The sequence below is a fragment of the Enoplosus armatus genome, chromosome 24, assembly GCF_043641665.1.
Source record: "Enoplosus armatus isolate fEnoArm2 chromosome 24, fEnoArm2.hap1, whole genome shotgun sequence".
NCBI lineage: Eukaryota > Metazoa > Chordata > Actinopteri > Centrarchiformes > Enoplosidae > Enoplosus > Enoplosus armatus.
This window is the reverse complement of record NC_092203.1, coordinates 11239691-11251835: the sequence shown is the minus strand read 5'-3', so window position 1 is coordinate 11251835 and position 12145 is coordinate 11239691. Positions and strand designations below refer to the sequence as shown.

General features: G+C 42.1%; 1 protein-coding gene across 4 annotated transcripts; it reads right to left on the bottom strand.

Annotated features, from left to right (window-relative positions):
* Positions 1–768: 768 nt before the first annotated feature.
* Positions 769–6894, bottom strand: cyp27a2 (cytochrome P450 family 27 subfamily A member 2). Of its 4 annotated transcripts, XM_070930653.1 has the most exons (10): positions 6661–6894; positions 5507–5697; positions 5183–5382; positions 4908–5105; positions 4641–4804; positions 3286–3452; positions 2572–2653; positions 2239–2475; positions 1690–1817; positions 769–1579 (listed from the first exon to the last, which is right to left on the bottom strand). In XM_070930653.1, the coding sequence occupies exons 1-9, from the start codon at positions 6883–6885 to the stop codon at positions 1701–1703; spliced, it is 1581 nt and encodes a 526-aa protein (XP_070786754.1). In that variant the 5' UTR covers positions 6886–6894; the 3' UTR covers positions 769–1579; positions 1690–1700. The 4 variants fall into 4 exon arrangements, 3 of the variants coding, with proteins under 3 accessions (XP_070786754.1, XP_070786751.1, XP_070786752.1); XM_070930650.1 differs by having other exon boundaries at positions 2239–2653; XM_070930651.1 differs by having other exon boundaries at positions 2239–2653; positions 4641–4799; positions 4912–5105.
* Between the last annotated feature and the right edge of the window lie 5251 nt (positions 6895–12145).

Here is a 12145-nt window from a genome sequence, read left to right as displayed (position 1 = left end):
CGCAGCGGCTCCTAGAGGCTGAGATGTGAAATACAGCGCTGTTTATTGACCTGATTACTGACCTTCCACAAACACAGGTGATATATTGATTTGTATTTCCCACGTGTAATATGCAGTACTTAGCTGTCTTTTTATTTTTATTTATTATTTATTATTTTTATACATCTATCTATTCTATCAAAATCTATTTTAAAGACCTGGTTTCACTGCAAACATGGGGCCAAGTGTTATGCACGCTAATGGACTGAAAAAGTGAGGAATTGGGGTCAACAGGGGCCCACAGTTTATTTTTGCCCCGTGGCCACCCAGCAGATTACTTTGGCCTTGTTGTCATCAGCCAGCAGCGTGTGAATGGTCTGTGTCAAAGTCTGTTTAAAGACAATCATGAACAAGTTAAACAAATCCAACAAACCCCAAAACACAAGTGAAGAAGGTCAGGTGAAACTGCATCCTCAGACCATGTATCGTCCCCTCAGATCTGCTCATTTGTGTGTTGAATGTACTTGATTTGGCTCCTCCTAAAGCAGCTTCCTTTACTGCAGCTAGTGTAACACTATGTTTGCTGGCCAGCAGGGGGCTGCAGACAACCAGGTTTAGTCTCCACCCACAATGATTTATGGACAGCTTCTATTTTCACATCCGTTTTGTATAAATGGTCACTGAACATCTTTGACCAATGGCATCAAGGTAGAGGTACATAAAAACAAGTGGCACCTTCAGGCCAGAAATAAAATACTGCTTACATGTAACACAAATAGACCACTCAAATAAAGGATTTCATTTTATTTAACTGAGGCTTGTCACCAGAAGTACAACAGCATTTCCGTCTCGTTCTTTTCTCTCCATCCTAGAGAGATGAGGCTGTACACAAATACATTGAAAATATATTTTTTTATTTGTGCAGCAGCTTTAAAAACATTGACAAAAGAATAAAAATGTAAATATTACAGTGGTGTCACAGAGATTATGGCCTAATAGAGGACATTTTAGAGACCAACACTAGTTGTTATCTCCAGCTTTTATTATTATGCTCATCAACATAGAAACAAAATCTGTGAAGACTCTTAACGTCTTACAGCCGTTAAGACTGTTTATAGCTTTAGCTGCTATTTAAACACGGTTTGATATAAAATGAAAACAAAGGTGAAGAAAGGACAAATTCAACAGTAGATAAAACCATAATTATCAAAACAAAAACTGGTATCATGTCAACACAGGCTGTTCTTCCACCTTGTTGTCAGATAAATCATTTGTATCCTCAACTGACATATAATTCATTCAAATTAGTCATTTGAGGGCTGAATATACTTATAGGGAAACTTCAGTATTTGTACAAACTGGTGTTATTCACATCAGATCTGGAAAATACAGACTAAGAGTGATGCAGGTCAGGGAAAGATGCACGAGCCTCCCTCACACAGGTTGACAAACACCAGAATCTTCCTTTAATTTAGTCCCTCAGATAACTCATTTCTACTGTAAATGTAAGTGCAGACATCTGCAGTTCAAATGCAAACCACAGGTCACAGCAGTGACTTTCACCTGAACAACTGGTCCACCTGACTGGTGTCAGCTTGGGCTGCCGTTGCATCGTCATAATGCAGCACAAAAAGAAAAGAAAACACAGTGTGAGTGAATCAAAGATGTGAGTAACTCGGGTTAAGGCCTGTGTGTCGTTATCACTGATACCTGTGCCGTCATCAGGCTCTGGGCAGGAAGCGCAGGCCGATGGGCTTTGCGGGGATGAGCAGGGTTCGAGTTTTAGGCTCCACGATTGGTGATCCGTCTTCTGGCTGGATCTCATAGTGCTGCATTATCTGCAAGAAGACACAAACTATCAGCCTTTACATGATTAAAGAAACTTAATTCTGTTGGATATTTGATCATTGTTCGTCTTCCAAGTCTGAATCATTTGGTTAACCCCCTCCGCCACGGAGCTTATGTTTGTAGTTTGAAAGGTTTCAATGAAATTTAATAGAAGAAATAATTTGTTTATTTTGTTTCGAGGGATTTGTTAACATTGATACGGCATGGAAGTAACTAAAACTAGTGGCTCCTCAGACATCTAAAACCTTTTGGTATGCATTGTAAAGTTGTTGACAGTGTTCTGAAGAATATAAGCCAAAGAAAAACATTAAAAAAACAAGAATTAAAGCTTAAAGGAACCACACAAACTGACCAGGAAGGAGACTTCCTGTCTGTCTGAGGACGGTGTTGTTGTGTCTGTGCGTCACTCACCCTGGACAGAGCAATGTGCATCTCCATCTCCGCCACCCTCTTCCCCACGCAGGCTCGCACCCCGACACCGAAGGGGATGAAGCTGTAGGGGTGATGCTGGTAGAAGCCGGGCGTCGCCCTGCCACAGCCACTGCCGGGCACCCCAGCACGGAGCCAGCGCTCCGGGATGAAGAGCTCTGCGTCTACGAACTCTGCCTCGTCGTGACAGGCTGCGTAATGACACAGATGGAACTGAGTCTGGAGAGAAAGAATAATAAAGGTGATTCTTTTTGCAGCAGTTGAAGGAAACAGTGCATCACATCCAATGTGTCGCTCCTGGTTCTGCTTTCCTGCCTTCTTTGGGAACCAGTAGTTGTCCACAACCACCTCGTTCTCTGAAATAAAGCGTCCGTTTCCAGGAACCACAGGATAAAGGCTGGTGGAGAAAGACACAGACAACAAGCTCCAAATCAGAGAGGATGTGACCTGCAGTGTGTGACCATGTGCATGTCGTCATTCAAATCCTTCTACACCAGTTAAACAACGTCAAAGATGTCAGGAAAGAAAAACATCTGAGACCTCAGCAAACACAAGTGCCTGTATGCCATCAACTATTGTTGAAGGGAACACTTGAGAAGCAGCTGGTGAAGTCACACAGTAAGATATGAAATGCCTCCTCACATTCGCAGGTTTCAGCGAAATACATCACACACTTGTAGGCACTGGAGTATGTGCAAATACTACAGGTGTAGTTACTGGAACAGACCCCCAGAGACGGAAAATGGACCGAAACGCAACACAGTTCTGAGCACGTTTTGGCAAGATCCAATATCTACCTCAAACGTTAAACTGTGTGTGTTAAACTCTGAGTTGTGTCCTTATCTCCAACTGCCTCATATAAAAAACTTCATTAAATCTAGCGCTATATTCCATGTAGTTATTTGGCTTTATTCAACCAAGAAATATGTCATGAGATCCAAATTCAACTATATTAAAGCAACCAGTTATGGGGGGTCACAAGTAGACTTGTTTTAATGGGTCACAAGCCAAATCCAGCTGTCAGCTCACCGTAACGTCTCCTTTATGACGGCCTTCAGGTAGGGCATCCTGCTCAGGTTATCGATGGTTGGCTCCCGTCTGCCCGGACACACAGAGTTCACCTCGCTGTACAGTCGATCCTGAGCCGGGCGGTCTCTCGCTAAGCGGTACAACGCCCACGACAAGGTGTTGGAGGTCTGACATCAGGCAGGAGAGGAAGAAATCATAACAACTTTATGGTCCATCACAAGGAAATGGACATTTGTCTCTGACGTGGCTCACACAGAACACATAGCTGACCCCCTAGCATGGCTAACAATGCACACATAGCATTGGAAACAAAATACATGCAAGTGTAAGAGTTACTTATATGAGTGAATAGAGTTGTTGAAAATGGAAGGAGTTGAAGGGGGTGTGAAGGGTCCTGGGTGATGAGGTTGATGAGCCAAAAAAACCTTGTTTTTAACAGAGAGGAAGTTGTACCGGGATGTGAAGTTGTCACATTTCAGTTCCAGAAGTGGATAGTAAGCTCAAACTCCAGACCACCATCTAAATATGATCCGCTGACCTTTTAGTGAAGATGAATCCGTCCGCCATGAATCTATAATCATCAGCTTCACTCAAATGAAAACAGTATTTCAGCAGCCAGAGTGAGACAGTTAAACTTCTTCTTGGCCTTGTTTCTTTGTAGTGGTAATCATTAGATCAGAGCAGAAACACGTCGCTCACGTTACAGCCCTGATTTCACCAGCCTACAAAACAACAGCAACAAGCCTCGACCTCTCCTGGGAATGCAGCCAGACGAGCTCTCTGCTCGTCCCTGTACTCGTGTTCCTCCTGACAACACAGAGACATCAACCCTCCTGTTCATTAGTCAGCAACAGCAATGATGTTCCCGAGTCAGTTTGTTTAAACATCCAAAAGATGTCCGAAACCATGTCCGTGTGTGTGTGTGTGTGTCAATTTGACCTGTAACATAACAGGAGGGTTACTGTTTGGTGCAGATGTGGATCAGACACATTTAAGTCTCAAGACAAAGTCCTCAGTTAAGTCGAAAGTCAAGACCATAAAGTCCAGAGTCAAGTCCAAGTCCACATCTCTAATTCCTTCTGCAAGGTCTCAAATTTGTTCCTAACACACATATTTTCATCACAATATGGATAAATCATCCAGCCAGCTCTCCCACATGTAGCCAAAAAGATGAAACATATTGAACACATCAGTGCACAGAAGAGAAGTGGATTCTGGAGTGAAAGGATTTGAAGTGGCTGCTCTCTGTAAAGATGAAAACTGTCTGACTGACTCTTCTGCACGAACACAAACAGCATCACCTGAGGGAAAACCTGCCCTGACATCTGCAGAAACCAGATCACCCCCCTCCTCACTGTGTCGACTCCTCCCAGCAGCAGCTCAGTGATGCTGATGTAGACCTCGGCTCTGGTCAGCTTGTCAGAGGACAGCAGGTAGGTCAGGTACAGGCCCTCTGCCGGCTCGCCGCGGCACACCTCAGCTTCAATTTCAGCAAATCTCCTGTTGATGAGGGTCTGAGCTGCCACACGAAAACACAAGAAACAAACAACTTACTCACTTGGGAGTGAATCTAAATAGGAACCCCAAAATGCTCAAATTTTGTTGATTCTTTTGCTGCATACCTACGTCATAGAGGTCGTCCCAGGCCTGGACAAAGCGCTTCCAGAAGGGGAGGACGCTGCGGCTCCAGCGTGGTAGGAGGACCACAGTCTCGGACAGCGTCAGCATGTCATTGGTGGCTGCAATGAAGCGCAGCGTGTCCTGGGGAATCTCCTCCTGCAGGCAGCCCAACCTGGTCTCGAACAAGATGGAGGAGGTGCCTGCAGGGAGAAGGTTCAGTCGAATCAAAAGCTGCCCCACTGACCTCAACATCTGCTATCACTGAAGTGATCCTCACCTTCGAAGCCGAACTTGTAGAGCTCAGCTGCCATATCAGAAACTGTGGCCTGGTCCTGACTGCGACTTCGGAGGAGCTCGATGCGTCGCAGCAGATCTCCGACCACCTGCTGGAGGACGGGGGCGTAAGCCGACACTTCCCGCAGCTTCAGCATCTTGGGGTTCAGGACGCTGCGGATTCTGTACCACTGCGGTCCTGTGCTAGAAAGTAAAAGAGCGTTCAAGGGGACCCAACTTTTATGTAAAGACTTTCAGGTTAAAGGAAGCTCCATGTCAGATTTAAACTTTCTGTTAATACTACAACATCTCGTCTGCCCCCACTCACTCCACATGCAGACCGTAGGCCTGTCCTCTCAGGTCCCGGTACTCCTTCCAGTGAGGCAGCTCGGCCCGGACCGGGTAGCCACCCTCCTGTTGGATCACCTGAGCTATGAGTTCCGGAGTCGCCACGTTGACAATGTCAAACGGGCCGAACCTGGAGCGCCAGATGGGCCCGTAAAGACTCTTCTGTACACTCTAGAAAAGAATGTCAGAGTGTAAAATAAAAAGTGGAAATTGGAGTTTAAAGTAACTAAGTACATTTACACAAGTGTTGAATTTTAGGACCATTTTGAGGTACTTGTACAGAACTTGAATACTTTTATTACATCATTACAGCTACAGTCACTGGTTACTTTTCAGATTAAAATGTTCAACCAAAACAAATAATCAGCTCATAATTAAACTACCCAACAGTATAACAGCTACAACATTTTATACTGCTTACATGGTAATGCTCAATAATTAAAATGCAATAACATAATGTTCTATTACACTGGGGAACAATTTGAGAAATATTTTCTGTTGAGTTAGATTTTTATGCTGATTATAACTAAAATTGGCATGCTGATTCCAAAATTGCACGTCAAGTGTTTTCTCCACAGCTTCCCCTCCAGATAAGCAAACTTCCACTGATTAGCTGTAGTAAGACTTGCCAGCTGATTACGATCGGACTCATCTACAGCTACGTGGCAACTTGTTTGTGCAGTCACAACTGAGACAGTGCGGTGAGAGGTGTGTGCAGCTCCCAGTAGGTCAGTACTATCACACACATATCTGTTAAGGACAGTATTTTTCATATTTTTTAAGAAAAGGGGGATCCTATAGTTCAAAAACTTGACGTGATAGAGAAGAACTGAGATCAGTTTTGGATTCCGCACCCAAAAATGAGTTAAAAACAGCTGTCAGACCTAACTCAGTGTTCCCCAGTGTTATATACAAAACTCTACATTTAATATTTATGTACATTTTGAAGCTAACACGTGTACTTAAACTTTAGTATGAGTATTTGAATGAGTATTTTTACGCTGTGATATTTAAACCTTCACTCATTTCAATGATCTGAAACTTGAGCAGGTTGAGTAGGTGAAGTTTGTCAGATGCTTTTCAGTTAACTGCAAAATAATGACAGCTGCTAAAAGCGTGCAGTCTGCACTGTACCTGCAGCAAGTGGCTCTTGTCCGCATATCCTTTGACAAATAACCAGTACAGGGTGGTGGATAAACTGGGTCCCGGCAGGTCATCGATACTCTTCAGCTTCCCCGCCTCAGTCGTCGCCTGGACTTTCAGGTTTCTTCTGGGTCTATGTGGGAGCCCCGGGCCCGGTGTCCGGGCGCGGAGCGCAGAGAGCAGGAGAGGCCGGACTGCAGCTGCCTGGGAGCTCATGTTGGGAGCTGTGTGTCTGAAAGGGCCGTCTGTTTTCAGAAGGGTGTGGACGGACTTTTAATACAGACGCTTATTGTACATCCCCCTGCAGGGCACCTTTCAGTACTACTACTACTCATTATACAGTTTACTGTCTTTGCTGACATTGTCGGTTACACCGTTGTGGTCCCTCGAGTCTCCTGATTAGCTTAATATTAGCCGAAGCTAACGAAAGCCTATTTTACTTCGTATAAAATGGTCTTCCACAAAGGTTAAGAATGTTTCGTCCATCTGTATACAAACAAGTCGACTCCACTTGCTTAGCAATACGTTCAGTCAAAATGTTCAAAGTAAAAGTCCACACCGGGTTCTTTTAATAAAAGTTTTATTGTGAATGTGTAACCGGAAGTACTGATTTGATGTTATTGCCTCTAACTTTAGATAAACGCCGTTGTAATTACTAACTATGGCCACTGGAGGGCACCAAAACTCCTGCTCTGAACTGAAATTACTTTGATATGAAATTGCTCGCTATATTCAATTCAATTCAATTCAGTTTTATTTATATAGCGCCAAATCACAACAAAGGTCATCTCATGACACTTTACAAATAGAGCAGGTCAAGACAGACTCTTTATAATGTTATTACAGAGAAGGAAAAACTTCCTTTTAAGAGGCAGAAACCTCGAACAGAACCAGACTCTAGGTGGGCGGTCATCTGCTTTGACTGGTTGGGTTGGAGGGAGAGAGAAAGAGAGACAGAGAGAGAGAGAGAGACGTAGAAACACAGACAGACAGGCAGACAAGCAGACAGGCAGAGATGTATGGCAGCACTAGCAGTAGCCATAGCAGCTATAATTATAATAATAATAATAATGGAAATATGACTGATAATAGTAGTTACAGCTGTAATAATAGCAATAACAGCTTTAATAGTAGCAGAACTACGACTAAACATAATAACTGTAGTGATGAGAGTCAAGCGGGCCCATGGTGGCAGCAGCCAGGCGTACCAGGACCACGATCCACAGGAACCTGCGAGACGACAAAGCACAAAGAAACTCTGGGGAAGATATAAAGTTAGTAACATGCATCAGAGGGACATGAATGTGTAAAGATGGAGAGGGAGAGGAGGAAAGCTCAGTGCATTATGGGAAGTCCCCCAGCAGTCTAGGCCTATGGCAGCATAACTAGGGGCTGGTCCAGGCAGGCCTGAGCCAGCCCTGACTATGAGCCTTATCAAAAAGCAAAGTTTTAAGCCTACTCTTAAAGTAGAGGGTGTGTCTGCCTCCCGGACCCAAACTGAGAGCTGAGTTTGGGATATCGCTGTAGATGGATAATTACCGACTGGCATTCCGTTTGAGAGACATGTCAGAAACATTCGTATAGTAATTCTGTAAGTAAAACATTCAAACTGAAGTTAAAATAATACTACACACTAGTCTTTTATAAAAAAGTTTTATTTTAATGATGTAACCGGAAGTGGTGCTTATGTTACTGCGTCTACCTTTACATGCGTGCAGTTGTAGTTACTAACTATGGCCACCGGAGGGCACCAGAACTCCTGCTCTCAATATGGCATTACTTAGATATTAAATAGCTGACTGTCGCTGCAGCTAGCTAACAAGCTATTTACCAGATCGTCTTTCGTTTAAAAAGTATTACACTACTGCAAGAAAGAAACTAGAGCCAGTGGAGAGAAAAGCTAGCGCTAATTGTTGGTCTTGCGATTAGTTTACAATGTTAGCCGAAGCGAACGAAAGCCTACTTTACTTCGCATAGAGTCGTCTCCCACTTTTGCTTTTTAGAAGGAAAATGTTAAGAATGTTTCGTCCATCTGTGTACAAACAAGTCGACTCCACTTGCATCAAGTCAGACCAAATCGCTTAGCAATACGTTCAGTCAAAATGTTCAAAGTAAAAGTCCACACCGGTTTCTTTTAATAAAAGTTTTATTGTGAATGTGTAACCGGAAGTACTGATTTGATGTTATTGCCTCTAACTTTAGATAAACGCCGTTGTAATTACTAACTATGACCACTGGAGGGCACCAAAACTCCTGCTCTGAATTGAAATTACTTTGATATGAAATTGCTCTCTATATTCAATTCAATTCAATTCAGTTTTATTTATATAGCGCCAAATCACAACAAAAGTCATCTCATGACACTTTACAAATAGAGCAGGTCAAGACCGACTCTTTATAATGTTATTACAGAGAAGGAAAAACTTCCTTTTAAGAGGCAGAAACCTCGAACAGAACCAGACTCTAGGTGGGCGGTCATCTGCTTTGACTGGTTGGGTTGGAGGGAGAGAGAGAGAGAGAGACGTAGAAACACAGACAGACAGGCAGACAAGCAGACAGGCAGAGATGTATGGCAGCACTAGCAGTAGCCATAGCAGCTATAATTATAATAATAATAATAATAATGGAAATATGACTGATAATAGTAGTTACAGCTGTAATAATAGCAATAACAGCTTTAATAGTAGCAGAACTACGACTAAACATAATAACTGTAGTGATGAGAGTCAAGCGGGCCCATGGTGGCAGCAGCCAGGCGTACCAGGACCACGATCCACAGGAACCTGCGAGACGACAAAGCACAAAGAAACTCTGGGGAAGATATAAAGTTAGTAACATGCATCAGAGGGACATGAATGTGTAAAGAGCCTGAGCCAGCCCGGACTATAAGCCTTATCAAAAAGCAAAGTTTTAAGCCTACTCTTAAAAGTAGAGGGTGTGTCTGCCTCCCGGACCCAAACTGAGAGCTGAGTTTGGGATATCGCTGTAGATGGATAATTACCGACTGGCATTCCGTTTGAGAGACATGTCAGAAACATTCGTATAGTAATTCTGTAAGTAAAACATTCAAACTGAAGTTAAAATAATACTACACACTAGTCTTTTATAAAAAAGTTTTATTTTAATGATGTAACCGGAAGTGGTGCTTATGTTACTGCGTCTACCTTTACATGCGTGCAGTTGTAGTTACTAACTATGGCCACCGGAGGGCACCAGAACTCCTGCTCTCAATATGGCATTACTTAGATATTAAATAGCTGACTGTCGCTGCAGCTAGCTAACAAGCTATTTACCAGATCGTCTTTTGTTTAAAAAGTATTATATTACTGCAACAAAGAAACTAGAGCCAGTGGGGAGAAAAGTTAGCGCTAATTGTTGGTCTCGCGATTAGTTTACAATGTTAGCCGAAGCGAACGAAAGCCTACTTTACTTCGCATAGAGTCGTCTCCCACTTGTGCTTTATAGAAGGAAATGGTTTAATACGTTTCATCCATCTTGATACAAACACATTGACTCCACTTCCAGCAAGTCTGTTTAACCGGAAGTAGTGCTTATATGTTATTGCATCTAACTTTAGATGCGTGCAGTTGTAATTACTAAATACGGCCACTGGAGGGCATTAAAACTCCTGCTCTGAATTTAAATTACTTTGATATAAAATTGCTCTCTATATCGCTGTAGATGGATAATTACCGACTGGCGTTCCGAGAGACATGTATCTTAATTCTGTCAGTAAAACATTCGCACTGAAACTATAATACCACGCTCGTCTTTTATAAAAGTTTGATTTTAATTATGTACCCGGAAGTATTGATGATATGAAATGTATCCACCTTGACATTTGTGTTGTAATTACTCACTGTGGCCACCAGAGGGCACGTAATCTCATGCTCTGAATATGATATCACTGTGATGTACTGTGTATAATGTGTGCTGAGGCTGTAGCTAGCTAGCAAGGTAGTTTACCAAGTATTTTCCATTTAACAATAGAAAATAAGCAGTGCTAATGTAGAAGCTCACTGGCACTAATGTTTGCTCGGCTAATCCCGGCGATCATCGTCGCGGCCGCTAGAGTCTCCCGATTAGCTAGCTGTTTGCAGTACAGAAACCGTTAGTTTCAGCCTAGCAAGGCTACTAAAATCGAGCCCGTCTTCCTCCTTCTCCTAAAAAAGTTTTCCGTGTTTATTTTGTCGGTAGAGTAGCTGATGCTTCGTCTGTCTATATACACATATATTAACTCCACTGGCATAATAATAATTGGAAACAGTAAACGCAAAACAAGTGTAGTTACACATCATGACCACCGGAGGGCAATATAGACACATGCTCGTGAACATCACATGCTTGCAAACACTCATACTAATCGGCACAGCAAGTGTAAGGTTAGACACAATCTGCCATACTCACACTTCCGGTGAAGACATTAAAAATAAAAGTTATAAACTAGTGTACAAAAGTACATATTTACTTTTTCTTTGGCTCACACAAAGTTATATAAAAGAAGAAATATCCATGAAGTGCTTTGTAATTCATCTTAGTTTAAATTTTAATAAATAAATTGCATTTTCTTTGTGAGCATTTACATTTATGGAGATAGGATTTAGCATTTAAGATGAGGTTTAAAATAAAAACATTGCCTCTGTTCTAATCTTTTTTTCCAATAAAAAAAAAAAAAAAAAATACCCTCCTAAATAATAAAATCATACATTTCTAGTTCTAATTTTCTTTGTATCCATTTGTTACACTTACAATTAATTAATGTCTGAGCAGAAATCTTTGCATTAAAGAAAAACACACACCCAAATGTGAAATAAATATCTTTTATTGTTTTCATCGTCATAATTGTTGTAATTATGAACACAGAGCTGTTGCAATACTCCAGAATTTTGCCAAAAAACAGCAACCATTCAACGGCACCGCTGCGTCTCTCAGGACCCAACCATGCATAAAATCTCCCATTTAAAAAAAAGTAAAATAAAAAATATATATTAAAAAATTATGCGTACCACTGATATACAGATCTGATATAAACAGGCGTATTGGTCACAAACCAATTAGAATTATAAACATGGCTTCTTTTACAATACACAGAGACCAAACATGTGGGATATAAGTGGACTTTTCTTTTTTTAAAAAAGGGTACATTTTCATTTTCTACATTTGTACATGATTTTTTTTTTTTTCCATTTTTCATTATTTTAATGTTCTCACCCCCTATAGTTAGAATGCTCGAGGCATTTCGGGCGCAGTGTCCAAAGAGCACAAATTGCAGTAAATGCACATTTACAAACACACACAGACACACACACACACACACACACACAGACACACACAGACAGACAGACAGACAGACAGACAGACAGACAGACAGACAGACAGACAGACAGACACACACACACACACACACACTCAGGAGTGGCAGCAGTGGCTGTAGACACTAAAGAGAGAACTACAGGTGTATCTTGGCGTTTGCAGG

Bases quoted from the DNA above. Each gene is read 5' to 3' on its own strand.
- cyp27a2 (XM_070930650.1), bottom strand. From the start codon at position 6,885: ATGAGCTCCCAGGCAGCTGCAGTCCGGCCTCTCCTGCTCTCTGCGCTC. The intron at 5,698-6,660 runs GTACAGTGCAGA...ATTCTTTTCTAG, and splicing joins ACAAGAGCCACTTGCTGCAG to AGTGTACAGAAGAGTCTTTA. The intron at 2,654-3,285 runs GTGAGCTGACAG...TTTCTCCACCAG, and splicing joins GTCATAAAGGAGACGTTACG to CCTTTATCCTGTGGTTCCTG.